The following is a 23,262-nucleotide window of genomic DNA, read 5'->3' as shown; positions in this document are numbered from 1 at the left end:
TAGCATACTAATTTTTTTGTCAAAGCTGTTTCGAAGGAAATTCGATCTTCTTGCATTGCTCCATATCAAGACTCATTCCCTTAAAACAAACATGTTTAGGATCAATAGATATAGTCTCAGAGCTGCCAGCAAAAAAGTCTAAAAGCAAGTTCACACAGTTGCTCGTTTCATTCCTCCAGAAGATCACAGCAGCAGCAAGGATCCACAACACCATAAAGCAAATAGCTATCATACTGCCCAAGGCCTTCAGTACTCTCAAGAAAGTTGTTTTATGTATGCAAATGAGATAAACTAATTTTTGGACCAAATCTGAAGGAAGACAGAGGATCAAAACATCTTTAAAGCTTCCCACTCCCCCCATTTTTTTGTTCATCTTCTGGAGTTTTCTTTTTTAGATACTACTGTGAGAAAGACTATATAAAGTGCCTAGATTTCAAGAAGATTTCAATACGCCAGGGTAGAAAATGAAGCTTTTTTGGCTAATGAAAAGCACAAGATGTCAAGGAATATAAGCTGATCTGGAAGCCTTTTATTAGTATGGCTTGGCTGTACACATGCTCAGCAATGAAAAAAACTGAGTAGCATGTATGAAGTAACAAAAATTTGTCCATTATTTGCAAAGAACGCCTGTCAATACCAGATTCCTCTATCGCAAATGGATTTGGGAGTTACTGAAAATAACTGTATGGAATATATGCAAAAATACATCAAGAGGCCTCTTTCCTATGCACTTGGATCTTTTTAAAGAGAAGACTTCCAAAATGAAAAGAAAACGTTCACTAAAACAGGAGTGCATTTGGTGAAGAAGGAGCAACTTTGTCATCATAAGCATAAAGCTTTTAAAAGGAAGAAATAACTACATTACTCTTAGGGAGGGTGAAGAAATTTAAAAAATGGTAATACCTAAACATTTAATATTATATGAAATAAAGGACTTCCCTACCAATACCATATATTTGCTTTTGCTAGAAATTGGATGGTAGTATCCAACAGACAAGTACCACTATGTTTCCAAAAGCATGAAGTTTAGATTCCCTTTCTTTTAATTTTCTACTCAGTGCTACCTTTTACATAATTTTCATCTTCTCTTCAGTTATCTTAACATTCAGGCTAATCGACTGAGCACTACAGCTGTTCTCTCTTTTGGAGGACCACTGTCAGAGCCACCTTATCAAGGAACTAAGCGCAAGCTGGAAAAGAGGTAATATTGCCAAGGAATTGCTCCCAGTACAGGTATGAAATGTTTGCAGAATGACTAGCAATAGCAACTACAACACTAAAGACAGTAAGTTTTCTAGGATTAACAGGCTAGCCTGTTGTGATCACCAAAACCAACTTAAATATTTGCAGTGCTACTGGAGTAATGCTAAATTTATTCAACCAGTATGAATCCCACTCATGGGATAACAACAGGGATTCCCATGTGCTATAGGTGATAGTGGGGAGGAGACAGGGAAGAAAGAGTGTTCCTGAGCTTTTTACAACTCTCAAAAGTGTACAAAATTGCGTTCTGGAAGGAAAGCCATGTCTGTTATTTGATGTAGTGTAAAGGTTTAGAATAAGAGACCTAAGTGATGTCTATCTGGTTTTCCCCACTTCAGCGCCAAAAGCTCTCCCTAGAAGAGTACCTAAGAACTGACAGGAGGAAAAAAGAGGGAAGGAATGGGAACATGCTTCAGTAAAAAGATTATTAACTATAAACTCTGCTTGTGAAAGCCATAGGTTAGAAGTGTCTTGCCTGTTAAAGAATTTATTTTTTCCCCTTCCCCTTTAAAAGGATAGTTCAGCTCAGTTGTAACTAACTCTGAGAATTGTAAGCTTTTTTTTAACATTTTTTATTCCCAGTTGGTGCTATCTCCAGGACTAAAAGACCTATAAATAAAGGGCTGAAACTCCACTAATTGCATTTATAGTTTACCTAAATTAGTGCTGTTGGGAGGAAAAGAGAAGGAAGATTTTTCAGTCATCATGGAAAAATGTAAGAAAAAAGACTCTCCATAAGCCATTGAATCTTTCATCAAGGAGAGCTTTAGGAGTGCAGGGGGGAGCTTTCTTTTCCAAACTGGTACATAACAGCCTTCTTTTCTCAAAACAATAAATTGTGGCTGATGGTAAAAACAGCAGTGTTAAATTCAGTAAGCCATTCCAGTGCAACATGTCAGAACGGTCCAATAGCAATTCTCTTGCCCGAGATGAAAATTAACATGTCTGAAAGGATTTCCGTAGTAAACTTTTTCCTGGCATTTACGACACAGCTATAAAAAAAAAAACTGAGCTGAAACTATGCATGAGTTCATAGAATTCTGTTGAATTCTCTTTACAAAAGCCAAAGCAGCAGTCAAGATACTTTTCTTCTAACACTCCTTGGCACATACGTCTGCCCTAACACCCTATTGTCCATACCACAGGTTGTCAGCCTGCGTTACTGCAGACAGCGGCACTCTGAGCATGCAGGAAACATTTCAGGCTTCAACACTCCTCCACGCACAACACCTGCAAGGCGCAGTAGGTGAAGCAGTTGATACAGAGAACTGCCTGGATGTGGAGATGGAATTCCCAGTCCGCAGGAAAGCCACCGAAGGAGCCAGGTGTGCAGAACGACTGGCTTGTCCCTTACAGTTATCTCACACTTGTTTAAATGCTGCATACACAGCACCTTAAAACTAAGGCTGCCCAAGGGCCTTCTGGGACTCATGAAATACCTAATACCACACAAGACAGTGCATTACACTTGGGATGGAATCAGAGGGACTGACTGGTTAGTACAGTAAGAAGAAGAAACACTGAAAGACTGATGGAGATGTAGGTTAGGCAGAAAGAGCAGATCAGGCTGCTGGCTGAAACAGTATTGTCCATCCCTCCATCACTGGCTGCATGTTCCTGCCACACTGCTGTGGCCCTGCCCCTCTGCCTGAGAAAGCTCCAATGCATGTCAGATCCTACACTGAGCCCTGTACAACTACAGCTTCAGATTGTGGCAGAGTATCTGTGCACTTTTTTTGCTATCATCCAGTCAGATTAATAGCTGTAAAACTTCCATGGTAACAATTAGCTATTGCTCATGAAGCATCGCAATTTCAAGGTATCCCAGTCAACACCTAATAACTCTTCCCTACTCATTTTCTATACACAAGGGTATCAAGGCTTCCACTTCCTTCAAGAAGGAATTATCAAGGTGTATGACTCACGTTGTGCATATATATCTATCTAATTATACCAAGATTTTAGCCTGACCTCTCTCAGAAATTTGCATAAACCTGTTTAACAGAGTTCGACAAATAGTTTAAGACTGGCAAAAAGTCAAGTGGCTGTTACATGCTAGACTATGTGCTGAATTATGTGCTTCAGCGTAATAGCACAGATCTATTCACCATGTAGCCCACAAAGAAATTTGTTTGCCTGGGTTCTTGCTCATGCATCCATTCCATGGTAAATGGGCATGTGTAAGATCATACGCTATTGCTATTAAGCAGTGGCTGCTCCACAGTAACTGGCTCACAACTTTATGTCCCCGGGAGTGTATCCTGTTTGGTAGCCTCCTGGTAGCTGCTCATTTCTGGTCTCTGAATGCTCAGTAGCAGCTCATGCAATAACTAATTGACACCAGAGACTGTACTTCTGGGCAAGCTTCTCCAAGTTCAAGGATGCTGTGTGCAAGGAGATTAAGAAATGGAAGCTAACAGAAAGTTGTTAGGAAGGTGGTCAGAAAATAGAGAGATTTGTGGAGAGACTGGAATTAGGTTGGAGAGGCATACAACTTCAGCAGGAAGCACTGCAGACTCAAGTAGCTACAGAATCGAACCACAAGCCACAGATTAGAGCTGAATACTGAGAAAAGAATACACAGTTCCTGGTTTTACAGAAGGTGAGCACAGCAAGTCTGTGCCCATCAGCTCAATATTAGTAAGACAGTCTAAAGACCACCAGCTCATCTGAGCTGTGCATCTATTTAAACATCTGCTTCACTTCCCCTAAATGTTTCTTAACTATGTGTTTGCAAGGATAGAGGTCCCTTCCAGCCTAAACCATTCTGTGATTCTAAGGATAGATAATGAAGTAGTGCAGAAGAGGTACACGTCATCGCTTCTGGTATGAGTAGAACTTCAAAAACGATACTGGACTTTCAAAGCTAGTAAGATTGTGGATTCAGAACAGGGCCAAAGTCCTGGTACAGTCTAATTAAACAACTCCATTCTTCTTTTCAAAAAGCAAAACCAAAACAAAACAAACAGAAACTGTTTCTTGACTAACACTTTCAAGAACAAAAGCCACTTAGACAGGGAACAATTAAAACAATGTAAAATGCTGCCAAAAGGGAAAAAAAAAAACTAGGCCTACAAACTAGCAACATCTTCCTCAAGCAAAAAACCTGCTCTGCGTGTTTCGGTATGCTTAGCCTTCCATGTGTTTAAATAGGTAAGAAAGGACATCTTTAACACTTCTGACTCTGCCTTCCAATAGTAAAGGGCTGTACATTTACCACAAGATCTCAATTTCTTATGCCATGGAAACATATATGTACAAATAAACACAATTTACCTCCACCTCCTCAGTCATTACTTAAGTCACATTGTATCCCTTTTACTTAGGGATATCATCAACTGCTCTCAGTCAAAGCAGAAATTATTTCCTTACTATGCATATCCCATGTCAACAAGTAATAATTAGACTCATTTCAGAACAGGTCCAGCATAGGCTAGTGCGAGGAAGGATTCTCCTTGTAGTGACTCAGAGACCTATTGAGCAATCGGCCTTTGAAACAATAAAGTTTGATCTCCGAACAAGTGAAACCCTGGCAGAAGTCCTGATAGCGCTAATGACAGGCTAGAATCAATTGCGTGGAGCAGGGACACGTTCGTCAGAAACTAGGAGGAGACCACCTTTTTGGACCACAAGCTGAAAAAAGCCATAAGCTAATTTTGCTTATCCTCCTGGGCTATATTTGAACTGGTGACTCACCACATACATCTTACTAGTAATTCCTTCAGCCAGCCATTTCAGCCTCCTTCTCTAAGCTCCAGAGGTCATCTGAACTCAACAACATCCACTGTTCACATAGCTCAAGTAGAAAAATGCCACTACTGTTGGCAGTAAATACAACTAATTCCACCCCTTGGAACATAAGCAGCTCTTAACATTTAAAAGCTCTGTAAAACCAAAGAACAGCTACTATATTATACAAAACAGTGTGTGGATTCCCTACAACAGCTATGTATGACGGCCTTAAGTAGCAGTTTCTCCCCTATTGAAGGCATTAAATGTTCATGTTGGTCCACACAAGAAAAGCATAAACAATGCATGTACTTTTATAACATGCCACTAAGCTATTCTGTTTCTCAAAATTTTGTAGTGACTTTCTTTAGTGTAAGACTTTTCCTCTTTGGTCTCAAGATAATGCTTCAGGAATCTCTTGTGTTATTCTGAATTATAACTATGAGAAGTTATTCTTTGAAGTCTTCCATAGATTTATTTTGCTTGCCAAGAACTCAAAAAGAGCTGAAGAAAGCAAGCAGCTTCAAAGTTAGTTCTCCATGAGGAAGCATCTGTGATAAGGTTTCAGTTTCTTGGGTTTCTGGGTAGAGAGGGATGTTTAAATGGCAAGCAATGGGAAGAAGAAAAAAACAACACACTATCAGGAGGATATGCCAAGATTTGTAGACTGAAGCTTTATGAAGCTTCATCTCTTCTAGGACACGTTTAGTGACTAAAAGGGCCTTTAATCTCCCTGTTTTAATTGATCAGTGGACCAAAAAAACCTGGCACTAATGTTAGCAGAGCCTGCCCAACGGACTCATTCTGCCACATAATGCCAAATCTTACAACCATTTCCTCTACTGAGCACAGGAAAAAAAGAAAAGAAAAGAGGAAAAAAAAAACCACAAGCAAACTGTCCCTCTCATATCCAACATCTCCTCACACACATGCTGTATCTTGGTATTTCTGAAAGTGTCTTTCTTTGCTTTTCCTCTTACAATACAAATAAAGCCACTGTGAACTAGTCTGCATCATTCTAACACCAGCTAGAATTGTAATTGTAGAACTGTCTCCCCAAAAAGCAAAGAAATTCACTGCCCACGTGTGCACACCTAAGTTTCAGAGTTGCATATGAAAGTTATAGAAAACAACGGCGACACAGCATCCTGAAAATTAAACACTATGCATTCTTGTAGGTATATACCTATCAAATTTTCTCATTTTATAATAGCTCTTGGAATGCATGCCAGCAACCGGTTTTAATTGCTAATTAGTAAAATACATGTTACCACTTGTTTTTTATTGGGGTGGGGGGAGGGTTAATCTTTTAATGGTGCAGTTCTACAAGATAGAAACTGTTGGAAATATTAATTGCAAGTTTACAAAACATGAGAGTTTCCCCTCAATCTGTACTCAAACTGAAAAAGCAGGATGAATGTTTTATTGATTTTGACTCAAAACAGGTGAAACTACTATTAACAAAGAAACACTCCCTTCTTGTTTTTTCCTGAGCAGTTTATAAGGGATTAAACACACAATCCCGTGAAACTTGGTCTAAGACTCACACGAGCTGAAAGCCCAGTTTCTCATTTGCTACCTAGATCCTAGCCAGGGTGTAGGATCAATACAATAATTTCCTTCTGGGAACCTAATTAGGCTTTAATCTTGATAATATCCTAGAAAAGGAGATGGTAGGGATTGAATACACTAATATCACCCAGCCAAAACATCCCTGATTCATCTGTGAAATGTGCATGCACCCAGAGTATAAATAAAGATAAGATAAATAAGTAAGATTTAAATACAGTGCAATGTCACTGAAAAAATATTAGTTAGGGGCAGCTTAATGGTAATCTACATTTCTCAATTAGAATGTGAGAATTTTAGGTTGCTTCTGTGATTTTTTTTCATCCTAATAAGCACTTATGAGAAGAAAAGATGTACAAAGACTATGAATGAAGTACAATTCTGAGGCCTGATTCTGCAATCTTTCTATTGCAGAGCAAGTAGCATGTGATTAATTGGCTAGTCATAAAAAAATCAAAACAAAACTATCACTCAAGATGAACAGTGATTACAGAATCTGGCCCAAGAACAGCTTCATATTGAGCATGTATATCATGAAATAGTCTTACCTCAGTAAGTGCGTGCAGCTGTCCTTGATGCACACAGACACCCATAAACCTACAAGAAACAAGAAAAGAAAAGTGGTTTGGGCTTTTTTTCCCCCCCTCTTTTTTTTTTTTCTTTTTAATAAAGAAACTGTAGGATAATAAAAAGTACTGGCTGTACCAAGAAAGGAAGAAGGGAAAAAAAAAAAAAATCAGCCTCACAGATACTGCATACCTCAAGCTTCATTATTTAAAAGTCTCAGCACAAAACAGTCATGTGCTTACACTACAGTACATTTTGAATTAGCAGTTAAAAGAAAGCACAGGAGACAACTCAAATTGAAGATGGAGTTACTAAGTTGATTATAAGCAAAGGCCAGCATATAATGATTTATACAAAAAGGGATATTCTGAGAGTTCTCTCTGGTTCAAGATATCTAAGCCAAGCAATCCAGTGTTGGTTTGCATGTTTGTATAAATAGCAAATTACTTCCCTTCTGCATTCTGCTGATTAAGTATAAAGATGTTTCTTCCTGTCCCATTCCTACCCACTCAGGAATATGAGGGCACATATGTGCAGCATACATCCCTCCCTTCCCCACACCGGCATTTTCAACATTTGGATTGAAGCAAATTTTTATAATATCTTATATACACAGATTTCACAGAAGTTACCTACACTGCACGATGCTCAGATTCCTGCTGTTAATATTAATGACTGCCACCCTTCATATTTCTGCCTAGTGACAAAGAACGTGCAATACACTTAATAACAGAACAATTGAAGGAAATGGTAGAATTGATAGAAACGCATGATTTCATTTAATGTGACAGGTGAATCTTGCAGAGATCAGTTTGAAGGAAAAGGACCTTTTATATTTGCAAACACTTCTGAATTTAGAAACAAAATGATGCAAGAGATATGTAGTGCTAGTTAAGCTAAGCTGCTTTTGAAGAAATGAATGATCCTCACTGTTCTCTTGTCTATCAGCTGACTGGTAAATTACAAGCAGCCCAAGAAAAATAATATAGGTAAGGTCCTTTGCATAAGCTGAGCTGTGGAAATCTTTTTTTTTTTTTTTTTTAAATAAACAAAAAAGAAGCAGGACTTGTACTTTAACTGTTGCCTGCTCTCACCTCAAATAATAGCGTCCCCAAATTATATATGCTCATTTTTAAGGAAGAGATGGTACAAATGCAATTCCTCTAGTTCAGTGCAGAACAATGGAGCACCACAAGGTGTTCGGTGGGGGGAAGAGGGGGTGTTTCTAGCTATCCCACCTACACAGAACACTGCTGCTTCCGAGTTTCATTCTGTAGAGCAATTACATGTGAATAATTTTGTAAACAAGTTTACAAATTAAGCTTCCTAAAACTAAGAAATGGAGACTCCTCCAAAGCAGAAATCTTTTTCTACCTTTTTTGCATTTTGACAGTCTCTAGCTATAAAGCATGGTGTAAATAGTTATTCACAAGCAAAAATTTAAAAAGAAAAAAAAAGGTATCTTTCCTTTTAAAATGTTTATCTCCAGTTCTACTATTACACAAGTGTTGAAGTCCTGAAAATGTTATTTCTCCTTTATGAAACATACTAAAAATACAAAGTTAACACAGTACTGCAGTATTTTCATTCAACTAAAAATTAAGGCTAAGTAAATATAAATGCTATTGCTTTCATCTCTATATCACACTTCCTCTAGTAAAGGTATATTGCATTCCTGACAAATTAGGAAGCAGTGTTTGCTATAGAGACAAAACTTCTTTGTCAACACAGCTAACAAATACCTGAATTAGAGCAAACCTTCTTTATGTAGGATGTTACAAGCCAAATTGCACCTGGACAGCAGAAATTTCAAAATTGAAGGGGTGATTATTTTACAGAGTTAACTGACCAATACACAGCTCCCAGGTGACTTTCCCCTTGTCCAGAAATTAAATATATACCCTAAAATCTGGACATGCTCCCCAAAAATCTGATTCAAACATTTCACACACACAAAGTGTGTGTAACAAAACAGTATTTTTCAAGAAGAGTTTTTCACTGTATTTCATTTAATTCTAAAATATAAATGCAGTTAAGAATTTGAGAATTTTGTCAAAATTAAATTTATTATCTCGTTTTCAACAAACAGGGAAGACATCACTGTCACCAAAAGACTAGCAGAACTTAACTTTCTCTGTCAGCTGGTTTTGTTCAAAGGAAGTCTCAATGGAAACATATTTATTAACTTTGTGAAGCTACACTTAAGGCAGAAAAGACACACTGACTCAAGTTTCCAAGAGTAAGACATCTAGATTTGCTACTGGGAAATAGCTGTATTATTTCTAATTTTAAATCAGAAATTAAAACAAAGCTCAATATCGTGATTTCATAAAAAAAGCAGGACCTAAAAATATATTTATAAACCCCTATGCATTTAGAATTTATTACCCTGGGAAAGAGAAACCAGATACACTGATAAAAACAGTATTAATGAGTTTACAAGCAACATGCTGAAACCATTTAAATATTGTGTCAAGAATCTCAGTTTTCAAACTCTGGAAAATAGATTCACAGAACACATCTCTAGTGACCTAAATTCCTGGAAAACTTCTTAGCTGCTGTGTCAAGCAATAAGCAACCTCTTGGTAAAGCCAAGTGCTGCTAGAAAATAATACTGGGAAGTGTTTTCACTAAAAGATAATATACAGCTGCTACTAGGAAATACAATTACCAAGTAAGATTTGGCATAACAATTCAATTTCCGAGATTGCCCCAGATGAGATTCCAATTCTGTGGCTAGGAAGCGGACATGCTGGTCCAATACGTTTAGGATTATTCCTGTTGGCCAGACGCACTGTCTCCAGAGCCAAGATGTGCTTCTAGGTGAACTTCAGCACAAAGTCTTGTCAGCCAAGGGTTACACTTCCTATAAGCATTTCTAGTTGGAGAGGCTTCAATGAGCAATACAGGAGACATGAACAGACTTAAGGAAGTGTATTTTCAAGACTGCATATCTGGCCTTATCATGAAAGCTGAATCACTCCCAAAGTCATTGCTAGTGGTTGGAGAAGTTTCCCCAGAAGCTGCAAATATGAAGGATGCTAATTGAGTCCACCCTACTGGTACAATGCTGAACATTTCCACCACAAAATGCTTTCTGACAAATGTCAACAATGTTCAGATGTTGCGAGGCTCTGTTTCTGGCAGCCAGGTAGATTATTCTTCACTCAATCTGTAGTACCTGCCCTCCTAGACAAGAGCGAGCAAAACTGCACTGGACATGTTTTTGCTCCTTTCAAGCGGTTACTCAAAGTGCTTTCAGTCGTGTCAGACTGTAGGGGAGAAAGAATTCTGGACAGGAAGAGGGAAACGGAACTGCAGCCTCAGTCTCCAATCTTAGCCTCCTTGATAGATCGGACAAAACTAATATCCAGATTACACAGCCACTGTGGGTCATCCAGACATTAAACACACGCTTCCCATTACAAGAACTTCACGGGGACACATTCCTGTTCTGTGGATAAACCTAGGGTAGCTACAGTCCAATGTAACAAATCGGTACCCTCTGAAATCCACTGCTTATATGAGAAAATTCAGGGGTCCAACCAACACAAAAGCCTCTCACATGCATTTAGTAACACAAAGAGAATTGACGTCAAAAGACAGATGCTTATTCCATTGCACTGACTGTTATTGGAGAAGGAAAACTGTGAGTAAGAACATTAAATCTGCATTAAAACCTTCCTTAATGTTTTAGACACCATGCTAAATTAGAAGTGTATTTTAAGTTTTCTACATTTGTATATTGATCCAAAAAACATACTGTAGTCCAGAGGTAAGGCATTTCATATAGTCCTTCTGTAACATATTATACACAACACATATGGACTCTCTTCTATTGTTTTGTGCACAGCATTCCTAAAACAATCCTTTTGGATAACTGCATTACATATAGAGAAAGCCAACTAAATACTTTTCCTTTCTGCTAAGCCACTGTTCAACACAACACAAAGGATGCTAAAAGACAAAAGCCATCATTTTGCCTATTGTAACAAAATCAAGTAATTTCACAAAAGGGGGGGGAGGGATGACAGGAGAAAAGTGGAACAAAAGAAAACAGATTGGTATTGTATTCCTAGGGTACTACATTTGTCTGAAAGTAGATGAAAGAAAATTCTTCTTGAAAGAAGCTCACGTAATATGCACATTGCCTTTTTATTTTGTTTTTTTATGTGCACAGAAGGTGGGTTTAATCAATGAGTCAATCTGCCTGCACGCTCACTGCCAAACATGCAGCAATATCTCCAAGTACTCCCATGACAGCACTTAAGACATGAGCTAAGGCTTTCTGTGTACAGAATGTTTTAAATGAAGTCCCTAAGGTACAGATTAAATAAAGAAGTATTTTTCATGGAAACAGTAGTGATATTGAAGACTGAAATTCTATCTCAAAATTGAAGATACACTACAGTAAGAGACAGCCCTGGAGATGAAGAATCTAGGTTAGCACAACACTTCATTTGTGTAAATGAGGAAAACACATCTGTAGGACATTACAAGAACAAGAAGGCATCAGATCTCTCAGGCTGCAGCCCTACTGCTCCCAGACTAGCTCCCAGACTAGGACACAGAGATGGATCCCAAGTGCTTTCCAGCCCTATTTTCTTGTTTTGTTTTGGGTAAGAATTCGTGACTATGGGGCACATTAGCATTCAGAGGAGCAGCAAAGTGCTGGAAAACACTTACAGACATACACTGGACCTTTACTAGCCCTGGTACTAGATCTAACTCAAGCCTGGAACAGTACTATGCTGCAAGTGGAACAAGCTAGTAAGGAAGGGAAGAAATGTTTCAAACTTCTGGTTCCCTCTAGTCCCAGCTATTATAGTCTTACCATGCATCAGCCACCCCAGATTAGAGCAGCTATAGTAAACTTCACATGGTATAAACCAGATCCCCAGCTCAATTTTCCATTCCTGCTTTTACCATCTACTTCGGGGGAAGATGTGATAAGCCAGGCTGCCAGAAAGCAGCACTTCCCACACTGGGGAAGAAGCAGCGTAGATCAGGGGTAGAAATGCGTTTAAGTCCTCCAGCTTGCATGCAGGGGTGAGGTGGAGATGGGAGATGATGTGAGATGGAGTGATGGTGGAAATACAGAAAAGCACTCGAACAATATTATTACCCTTTTGCCCTGTCCACTTCCGAAGTGTCCCTAATCTTATTCTCCCCTCCCCAAAAAAAGTTCTGGCATACAGAATCACATCTGCTAATAGTAATAGGAAGCAAGGAGGGAAACAAGCAACAAATCCTAAATCTTCTTACTTTTTACCACCATGCCAATGCAGCTGCAAGACCTGGAGTCTTATCATATTCCAGAACATCCTTAACAGACTGACAAAGAGGTTCCATTCTTGCTGAAATAATCCCTTAAGCAGTGGAGAATAGTTTCTCACTTTCTTGGTGAAAATATATATAAAAACATTTTCCAATGTATGTGACCACAAGAATCTTTGTGATGCTACCATGGGGATAGCGTACTTACTGGAGACTTGGTAAGTGGAAACTAGGTTCTTCACTGTCTTCTGACCAAGATGATCTACATAACTGGCCAAGAACAGACTCTGAGCACAGAAACATTGAAATGAGAGTGGGGATATGTAAAACAGAAGACTCAAGTTAGTCTTTCATTCCATACCCAGCAAGACAAGTTATTCTTAGAGCCTAAATAATTAGATTAATACTTCACTGAGTACTAGAAGCAGAGATATTAGAGCTCCTTAACACAACTCCATCTCCTAAAGAAGTACAAAAGTGTCTAGGTCTCTAAGGTAAGACACAGACCTACTTCTACATAAACCCTATAGAGCTAAGACATGGAAGAAAGCCAGCAAGTACTGACAGAGACTTAGGTGGTGGTAGGTTGGGAGAAAAACCTGAAAAGACATCTCTAACTGTGAAAATAAGCTGATATGGAGAGCACACAAACAAAAGTAGTTTCAAGTAAACAATAGCATTAATTATTCACATCAGTGAAATTAATAGCAAAAAAGAATAATTGCAATAACATCTTTAAATTAACTGTGGGCAAGTTGGAATGCATAACTTATAAGAAGCTGCTCTGTATTTTGGAGCAGTGGATTTTGGTTTTGTTTTTTTTTTTTATATCATCCAAAGGATAATAATGATCCTTGGCTACCAACATTATGAAGATAATCTCTTCTCTCTTCCACATGACTTACTACATATAAACCAGGGAAGAGTTCTAGAACAAAGGAACTGGTTGAGTAACAAATTTTAGGCACTAAAAACATCACTAAGGATGTTCAGAAACATAACTGTGCTCAAACTAGATGAAGGAAGATTTTAGTGTACTAAAATAAATGCATCATGACTGAATCTGATAATTACATTCTACAATATTAACTAACTGAACAGGAGATGCTGAAGTAAGTTGAAAACGGATTTTGGATGCCATAAACCAGCACTTCTCCAGTTTCATAATTTTATAATTTTCTCTCATAGGAGAGAAACCTTCCCAGCACTCTCCCTGCTACAACATTGCACAGGCTGAAATGTTGAGACTATCCTAAGAACCCACTGGCATCCTTCCTGGCAAACCAAATATCAGCACTAAAGGAAAGCCACTGTTTACAGCAGAAATAAACAGCAGCTAGTCCTAGAGCTTACAGGAGATGAAGAAGCTCTGATGTACATATTATATAAAATCAGTATTCACATTCCAGGCAAGTGGAAGAGGTCCAATGACTATTCAATTAAAATTAGACTTGATGCTGGTGCCAGGACAGCTTCCTCAGTAATATAGTGAAAGAACTTTAAAAGACAGAAATTCGAAAGTAAAGAAAAGACCATTTAACAGCAACTGAAGTAGGTCAGAGTCTTGAAATCCCTGGACAGTGGAAGTCATACACTAGAATTTCTTGGAAAAGGTGCATTCCCTTTAAATACTAAGACAAGCTTAAAAATTCCAAAAATAAACCCAGAAAATGTTTCAGTAAAAACATGTTGTTGTAGAACATTTTCCTAGTGACCTCTCAGCAATACTACTCCTGACTGCTCTTAGTCAATAATGCCATGTTTTTAACCTCTCACCACTATAAAAGTAAATAAGTATTAAATATAATTTTGAAGTGTGTTTTTAAACTGGTGAACAGGTCCTAAGTTAATTTTAAAACACTATCATCAGCACCAATGATTTATAGGTTTCTGAAACACACACATATGTGTGTGCGTGTGTGTATATATATGTATGTATGTATGTATATATATAAAAGCAGAGAGTAAAATGCCTACAGGCAGATAATTAAAAAGAGAAAAGTCTTCTCCCAAACATCATAAATGGACTGGAAACACTGCAGTAGGTGAACTTAAGTGAAAAATAAAGTTAACTAACACAAAAAACACCAAGCTATCTAATATAGGAAGAAAATATAATACTATTTACTGCATATTATTATTCGATAAAGGAATAAGCTAAAGCTAAATACAGTTTTTCCATTTGCATTGTCTGTAGGAATGTCCTTGGTGCCTGCTTGAAGGGTACTTGCCTCATATGCAAGAGATAGGCAATGTTTTTACCAGAGAATTGAGTCTCCTCGAAGAAGCCTCGAATCAATTTACAAAGCAAGTGAAGTTTACTCTTCAAAACAAAATTATGCGAAGATAATTCCTTTCTATTTGTCATCTATTTCTTATATATTCACTCATGATTGCTTATTGGAGCACACAGGAAAAAAAAGATTTCTCTGTGAATCATGCGTAGCAACTGGGAAACCAAATGGGATTCTTCTGGTTCATGCATAAATCAATACGTTATTGTTCTTTATTTAGGACTATCTGTGCAACACAACTGACTTCAAAATTATTCATAGGCTTTAAGGCCAGAGGGCACCAGCATATGTTATGATCTGAGCTGATATGATCTCTTACACATCATAAGACATTTAAAATTCAGTGATTACTCAGAAAAGAGCACAATAACTTTTGTTCTCAGGAACACCTCTGTAACACCATTCAAGGCAGACAGGGTTAGATTAAACTGCAACTGAAAGCTTTTACCTGTCAAACTATCCCTTTCCTGCTTTCCCTCATCCCAATCCCAATCAAACACTTTATTTTCAACAGAGCTGTAGAGCTAATTTTTTTTTTTTTTTAATAAAGATGTGCAAACCACACAAAGCTGATATAGAAACTGCTGAAATACATCGACTGCCTGACTCTGGCAATGTCAAACCTATGAAGTTATACTTTCCACAAAGCTTATGAAAAAGCAGCTGTATCAGTCCCCAGGATCATATACTGCATATCTAAGGATTCTGAGGGAAAGGAAGTGATGTATAGATAGATATAAGAAACAGCCAATGATCTCAAAAGCCAAGTAGCTGACATCATTTAAAAAAAAATAAAACAGAAGAACAATAGGAGTTGCTGGGAACTAACCTCATCTTGGAGCAGAGAAAACAGACTGAGAATTCTGATTAGGGATTACATTCTATGTATTCAAGTGTTGAAGTATTCATAAATAATAAACCAGCACCGTTTACTATGAGCAAAAATTCTCTAACTTCTTAGTTTTGCTATTGTCATTGTTGTTTTTCTACTAAGGAAAAAAATAATAGAAAATAAATGTGCATTGCTGGAATACTCCCAGCAGATAATTCAGGTGCTTCTGATACAGCTCCTGGTAAGTACTCAGGAAACAAACAAGGTAATATTGTCACACATCAGTTGATCAGGAGTGAGGCAGGATTTCAAGGATCAGAAAAGTTGGTTATAAAGGTATCTCAGGAGTCAGTACTATGTCTGTACTATTCAACTTAATTTCCTCTCCTTCTCCAGTTTGTTATTTAAAGTTCACTGCATCTCCAAAACTTTTCAGAAAGAGCTATATTGACTGAGACTATCAAAATCAATCCCAGTTGTGCAACAACAGTTTAAGAGAACAGGTTATTTGGTACACTGTCACCAGTGAAGACTGTCACCACAACTTTAAACACCTTAATGTTATGGCTTTAGCTAGCTATGTTAATTGCTTGTCACATCATCATAAGAGAGTAGCTGAGACTGAAAAGATTCAAAGCATAACAATAAGATAGTCATTGAAATATTTTGGATTTGCATTCAGTAAGCTATTACAAAACAAGAATTACCTTTTTCTTTTCAAGATTAGATAAATAAGATTGATTTAAGTCTAACTTCTTTTTTTCACTTCCTCCTATCCTACCTTGCAATACTACAGCAAGGAAATGCTCAAAAGCAGAAGACAGGCTTAAAAATAAGAGGAAGCCATGGCACTTTGCATAGCTAATCTGCAGGATTCGTAACAACAGATCATTTGAATGGTGGTAAATTTGCCATAATTTAAGTTCATGAACAGAAGTCAAATTTCACTCTTCATATCATTTTATTGAACCATCAGAAAATTTTAATGCAAAAATGTGTTTTTCTCTGAAGAAAGTTACTCATCACTGGTAAATTTAAGATGCCAAAAACATGCAGATTTTCAATTTGCTCAAATCTTTTCTTTCTTTCTTCTTCCTCCTCTCCTTCGCCCATTAAATTAGAAGCCATTTCTAACAGATTCACAAAAGTACAATTATACCAGCAAAAAAAGAAAATAGAAAAGCTCTGCTAAAGACAACCTATCTCCATATAATCCACAAAATAGCATACCTTAAGATGTTTGGATGTGAGAGTCTATTCATAAGCTGAACCTCTTTCAGCATATTTGCTCTGTTGCTATTCAGTGTGTTCATCTTCAAAGCCATTACCTGGTCCGAAGTCCTGTGTCTTACCTACAAGATACAAGCAAACAACGGTAAGGACACGTCCTAATAATACAAAATGCAAGGCCAAAAAGCCATTAATGTTGAAGTGTAAGTTACAAATCCTTCATGACAAACCATTTGATATCTACTCTGATTTCTGTAGTCTCTATCACACAGATGATTTTCTATAAACATAGTATCCAAACATAAAAAGATGTTTTTCTCTTCCTTTCCAACTGATGATGTGAGAAAGCTTAAGTGGAAAATTTTGATTTAACAACTTCTTAGTACAAGCAAAGGAAGTGACTTCCTCATCCAGGGAGGGAGTTCCCTGCTCTAAACTTTCTGATAAAAACTCCCTTTCATAGGTAGCTTCCCTCCCTCCCTATGAAACTTGCCTTCTTTCTGCCCACAGCCCTCTCTTCCCACTGAGGTGGTTGGTTTCATTGCTCCATAGAACGTGTTACGAGAGGCCTGGGCTGCTACAGGGAAGATTTCGGAGGCAGTCAGTGTTTAGTTCCAGACTAAGACCATAAACCAGATTATCTATTTAGTGGACAAAAAGAATTCATACTAAACCATACTGCAAAGCAGAGAGGTTACCGGACACAGTATCACCTAGTCTAGGATGTCCAACAGTGTCTGCAGAACATCAGCACCAAAAAGAGGATTTCTCTGGCAGCCACCCAGAGACAGCACAGCATTCAGGGAGTTGCCTCCACCAGTGGGAAATGCGTGAGTGTGACCATTACTAGCTTGATACTCTCAAACTAGCCAATCAGTCATCAGCAAACAGCCCAACGTTATGTAGATGTGCACTGTTAGAAGGGAGTTGTCACCACGCATAAGGCTTGCCAATCCTTAGATGTTCCTTGCAGCTGGGCACTCCCACATGCATACGAGTAGAATTAATGGAAATTGTGTTCCCATTCCTTTCTTCCGATATCAATACCTGCAGTTAATAATCAGAAAGGGGGTACTTCTCAAAGCACTGAATTACCACCATGGTAAATTCATTCATGTTTTTGGAGATTAGTTTAGAAAAGCCTGCAATGCAAAAATTTTCAGGACTCCCATCAACTTTCTCATTTAAAACAAAACCTGCATTAGAATGTAGGTATACACAAACTACTTACATTTTAAACAATGTCAACATGCCTCCTTTTATTCTGGGAGGCTCTGCTTGTCTTATTCCAGCTAAAGAAGCCCTTTATTGGAAATGTGAGTTACAGAAAAAACAGTTGAACTCGTGCATAAGCACCTGGAAGAAGAAAGCTGGATATGTTTTTTTGGAGAAGAAAACTAGAGAAAAGGTTTACTGGCAGGTGCAATGCAGGAAGTGATACTCATTTTCAAATTTTAATTGTACACCATAGCTGCAAGAACAAGGGGAATGTTTCAGCCAAACATTCTCCCCTAGACAAGAATCACCAGGAACTCACCACAGGGATGTACTGGGAGGAAAGGGTGTCATGTTTCAGATGTGTGCCTGGCTTAATGCTTCTGAGCTGCACATCCCTGTCCCCATTTGAAGTATAGGGTAGCACTGGAAACATTGCAGCAAGTGTGGTAAACGAGATCAAGGGACTGAGTGAGCAGAAAAATAGCCCACAGAAGATTTTTCTTACACCACCACCCCCTGCTCCACACATCAGTTCCTCAGTTGGTTCACCAACACTCCCACAATAGTCCCAGTACAAGAAGGATCAGAGCAAAAGGTTGGCAGGAACAGGGCAGGGCGGGTGCAGAAATCAGCACCAAGAGCAGAAACCAGCAACGGGACTGTGAGTGTGGGACTCCTCCTTTCAGCAACAATACTGGTTTTAAAAAAAGCTGATCAACCTACAGCTTCAGTGCTTTGTAACAAAATAACCCAGAATCTTTTTGTGCATAACTTTGTCTTGCATGTTTGGCACGCTTATTAGTTTTCAGCAGGATGATTGCATGTTAAGCTGATGAGGTTTATTGTTACTTGTCAGGTTTCTTATGTCTGTTGTGTGCTCTCATTAATTTTTAATGTTATGCTGCATCCAGCCAATTGAATGGGCAAGCTAACTGACTTGGACAGGTCAATGTCTGCATACAGGGGTTTTTAAATATATATTTTAGAAATACATTAATTTTATTAACAGAAGTATTTGGCTGAGGAACATATATAAAAAGACGTTCTCATAGATTTAAGAAAGAAAAATTTGTTCTAACAATCCAAATTTAAATTAAGAAAAAAGGACAATTTAAAAGCACAAGACAAAGCTTTGCATCTATCCACATCAACTGAATCAGCACAATGAACATCTCCTACAGGAGGGTGAGGAATTTCTGGTGTTGGGGTGAAATAATTTTGGGTTTGCAAGGAATGGGAAAGAAACTGAAGGAACTTAATTCCTATAGGCAAAGAGCTGCTCTCAACAGAACTTCTTCAGAAACCAGCTTTCCACTAACAGAAGCCCCAAGGTTTGCCAACAGGTAATGAATGGAGATAGAAGGTAAGCAGGAATTTGGATGGAGCACAGTCTTAAACAACATTTGCCTTTTCATTAACTCTATCTACCTTATAATTTCCTGCCCATTTCTATAATTCAATCAGCTCCATGCCAAAATGTCAAGTCCTTTTGCTTCAACTCTTAGGTAAAAGTAGGGCCTGTGATAGGACCTTCTTCCTTGTTCTTTGTCCTTTCCTTGTTCTGGCCTCTCTTCTTGAGATAGGGAAGCCTGAGAAATGTGAGTGGGTAAGTTCGCAGAGCATTTTGTCACACATGCTTCCTGAATTCCCAGGTCCGCTAGGCAAAAGGAAGTGGTTAGCTACTGCTTCTCAAGGGTTGGACTGTCCACAATGCTAACTTCATACCCAAAGAAAATTGAGCAGTTTTTGCAATAAAATTTTTTTCATCCTCTTTTTCATAATGCTATTCCTGGAGTGTTTTCAGTCTTGAGAGGCTAAAAAAAGGTTTTGTTGTGAGGTTTGGGGTGGAGTTCATTCTTTCTCTTTTTTTAAATTAACAGAAAAGAATAATTTTTCTTCTACTTTCTTTCCCCCCTCCAAAACACAGCTCAGATTTCTAGCATCTGCCTATGTGACTAGTCTCTAAAAACACCCTACGCTGTGCTGTGCTTTATGTGTTTCATTTTAATGGATGCTGTGAGCCAAGGCCAGTGATTTTATCCGGGCTTCTGTAGACTGTTCTGATGCTGAAGGATGTGCTCCTGCTGAATCTGATGGAACAGCAAACTACCTCTTTACAAATGGTAAGGAGATCATCAAATAAATAAATAAATAAATCTCAGAATGCAATTTTTTTTTCAACAACTTTAAAGTGCTCAACTCTTGCACTTTTAAGATAAAGCATTCAAGAAGGGAATACACAGTATGATCATTGGCTGAGGACAGGAGACCTTGCACCGAGGAAGAATTGCTGGTCAAATAACATCTTGACTGCTGTCTCAGTCTCTCAGTAAGAACAGTAGTACTCTTCACACTCTTGTCCTAATCAAACCAAAGCAAGAGGTAGGGGGAGAAGGGAAGGACAGGGACTCTCCTCTCTGGCTAGCTGCCCTTTCAGCAAGGAGGGAAAAGTAGAACTGAAGGCAGGATGGCATCTTCCCAAGAGGACAATACCCACTATTATGAATAAAATCAAATACCATTTATACTCTGGAGCACAATACTAGTCACTTGGAATATATGTAAGGGCAATTATGTTCTCTCCTCTGAAGCATAGTTGGCACCCTGAGTATTTCTGTGGCAAGAAAGGGCTGCCAATAGGGAAGAGATTTCAAAAGGCTATCTTTAGGGTCTCAGTCAAGCTTCAGACCATGAGGCACATCTACATAGAAGGAGCTGTCAGTTACACATTCCTTTCCGCCTTCTTTCCCATCAGTCATGTCACAGACAAGATTTGGCTCTACATTGGCATCCCTTGCTAAAACCATGCCAAACTGTCTGGTATTTATCCTGTATCCTTTCAAGCCACTTCTATGAAGCTTTCACATACAAGAAGAGGTGTTTCAACTATATGACAATTTGAGAAGAGAAACTAGCAAAGATTTTGGAAATATTGCTGGTCCAGTTTAAGATTTGTTTGTAGGGCAGTTTGCATCAGCACATGCCTGTACAGTCAACATAAACCAGGATTAACTCATGCAATTCAAACCTTTTACTGATGTAACTAGAAGATTGCTGTACAGCTTTTAAAGCTGTTGACATTATTATTAATTAAGGTTACTTGCATATCAGAGCAAGTAACCTTTCAGTGATTTCTGGATGATCACGTCTGTGCTTGGAAGTATTCTGACAATCCTTCAGCTGCCTTCCCATGCTGCTTTGCATCCTCTACTGACTTCTCAGTCCAATTACCTGCGTGTCTCTGTCTCGGAGGTCACAGAAACCAGATATTGCCTCCCTGCTTTATCGTTGGCAGGCAGCTAAGCTGTCCTCTTGCACTCTGATTCTTCTACGATCAAAGTTCCTTGTTAGTATATTTAACATGACTATAGCTAGCTGCATGGCCTGTCTGCTCACTGTGACTCCAAACCACATTTTCTCATCTTGGATCTTCTTACCTTCTTCTGAAAGAAGGGGTAAGTAAAAGTAGTCATGGGTCCAGGTACAGAACTAGCAACATATTTTAGGAACTCTCATAATAGTGCTGGAGTGGGGCTCATGTTCAAAAGGACTAGTCACTATGCAAACACTGTGGCAAGCTGATATGAGAAGCGTCCTGCAAAAATTGGTGTTTTGAATTTTCAGTTTACTGCTTAGCTACAAAGTTCTTTATCATTAGTAAAACCTAAATATCATTTATTAAGTCACACAGATATGTCAGAACTTTCTGAAAATCTAAACATTTACATTACTGCTACTCTTTTCCTGGACCGAAGAAAGGGGAAAAAAATATAGAAATAAATGAAATCTAGCCTGATTTATGTTTCACAAGGGCCCTCTGACCTTTACTATTAACTGTATATTTCCAGGTGTCCTTGGTATCGTAAGATATTACTTCCTAATATTGATGTTGTAAATGTGCCAGTACAACTTTCAGCTACAACCTAGTTTTTCACTGTATTTTCATTATTTTCCAGCTATATAATGATGATTTGGAAGTATTTTATCATTGTTGCTTTCCAAAACTGCATTTAATCACTTTCAAGTTTTTTCTTACATTTCCCTCTCCCTTCAAATTATGTTGCTTCCCTAGCTCTAATCACCAACATCCATTCTCTCTTCATTCTCTGTTAGACACCTCAATCTTTGCCTAGCCACTTCACCTCCACCTTTCTCCTCTTCCTGGCCATGTGTCTAAAGTACCATTTTAAAAACAGCTCTCTAGTCCACATATATGACATTCCCTGAGTTTGCTTCCTGCTTCTGACCTCACTATTATCCAAAAGACACTTGCACATACTATCTTTTTTACTTACATTGATGCACCATCCTTACAGTCACCAATTCAAGTGTTTCCTCTACACTCAGCTAGCAGCTTTCATGATGTTAGTGATGCATACAGCAACTGTCAACTAGCTTTCTACCTAAGCCACCTTCAGTCTCTTTTCTCTAACAGTCTCTAAATTTGTCTTCACTTATTTGCCAATATTTTCTCTCGTGATGGCATCAGATGAGGAGATTGCCTTACTTATCTTTCTAGGAGGCCATTAACACTAGCTACACTACGTAGAATAACTTTGATTAACTGAGTCCACAGTAAACTTAGTGAGACACATGAGATGTTAAAAATTATTATTATAATTACTCAAGTGAAATAGCTACATGGTAGGACTCCCTGCTAAATGACAGGGAAACAATCCTGAGGCAGACCACCATTTCGCTTTGATGCGAGACCCATCTCAAAAACAGCCTCCTTCCATGCTGTGACAGCACAAGGGATCTAAAAAAAAAAAGAAGGTTAGAGCCAGTTGCCTCTTAGTCTCACAAGCCACCAAACTCGCATGGATAATTTTTCCATGAACATATATTCATGCCTCAAGGGTGAATATATTAAAAGAATGAATAAACTCTTAACTATACGTTTGACTGCAGAGAGCTCCTTTTAATTGAGACAGCAAACCTGTTTGTCAGCTCAGATCTCCAGTTTTACAAACTATGCATCTCTTATATGTATCTGACTGTGGGTACATTTATTAATAGTACTGATGCCTGTATCAAGTCAAAACTTCATATCACTAGAAAAACTTGTAGTGACAAATAGAAGCTTAAAGAACACATCAGGCCAGATATTAAGCTGCTGTGTTGATGCTAGGGGAATGAAATTGGGTTGTGGCAGTTTTCAGAGTAGTACTATATAACGTTTCTACCCTCTAACTTCTTTTAGCAAGAGAGAAACATGCCAAGCGTAACAAAACTTTGCCAAACAAAACTAGTCAACATGTGCTATAAAAGCTTTAGCACAGG

The 23,262-nt window shown here is 38.3% G+C and overlaps 1 protein-coding gene across 10 annotated transcripts in view; it reads right to left on the bottom strand.

Annotated features, from left to right (window-relative positions):
* TESK2 (testis associated actin remodelling kinase 2) overlaps positions 1-23,262 on the bottom strand; it is an 83,502-nt gene that overhangs the window by 39,853 nt on the left and 20,387 nt on the right. For 5 of the 10 annotated variants that reach the window (XR_003256825.1, XM_026086629.1, XM_026086631.1 and 2 more), the window contains exons 3-4: positions 16,762-16,883; positions 7,110-7,158 (exon numbers count right to left, since the gene is read on the bottom strand). Coding sequence is in view for 9 of the 10 variants with exons in the window: in XM_026086629.1 (XP_025942414.1) it covers positions 7,110-7,158; positions 16,762-16,883 (171 nt within the window). In the remaining variant the exon portion in view is untranslated. Of the gene's footprint in view, positions 1-7,109; positions 7,159-16,761; positions 16,884-17,254; positions 17,339-17,459; positions 17,809-22,603; positions 22,739-23,262 lie in introns of those variants that run through there. The other 5 variants (XM_026086630.1, XM_026086633.1, XM_026086635.1 and 2 more) reach the window with 5 other exon arrangements.

Source organism: Apteryx rowi, unplaced genomic scaffold (genome assembly GCF_003343035.1).
Source record: "Apteryx rowi isolate R43461 unplaced genomic scaffold, aptRow1 scaffold_7, whole genome shotgun sequence".
Classification (NCBI taxonomy): domain Eukaryota; kingdom Metazoa; phylum Chordata; class Aves; order Apterygiformes; family Apterygidae; genus Apteryx; species Apteryx rowi.
The sequence above is the reverse complement of the archived record's forward strand: the minus strand, read 5'-3'. Positions and strand labels throughout refer to the sequence as shown.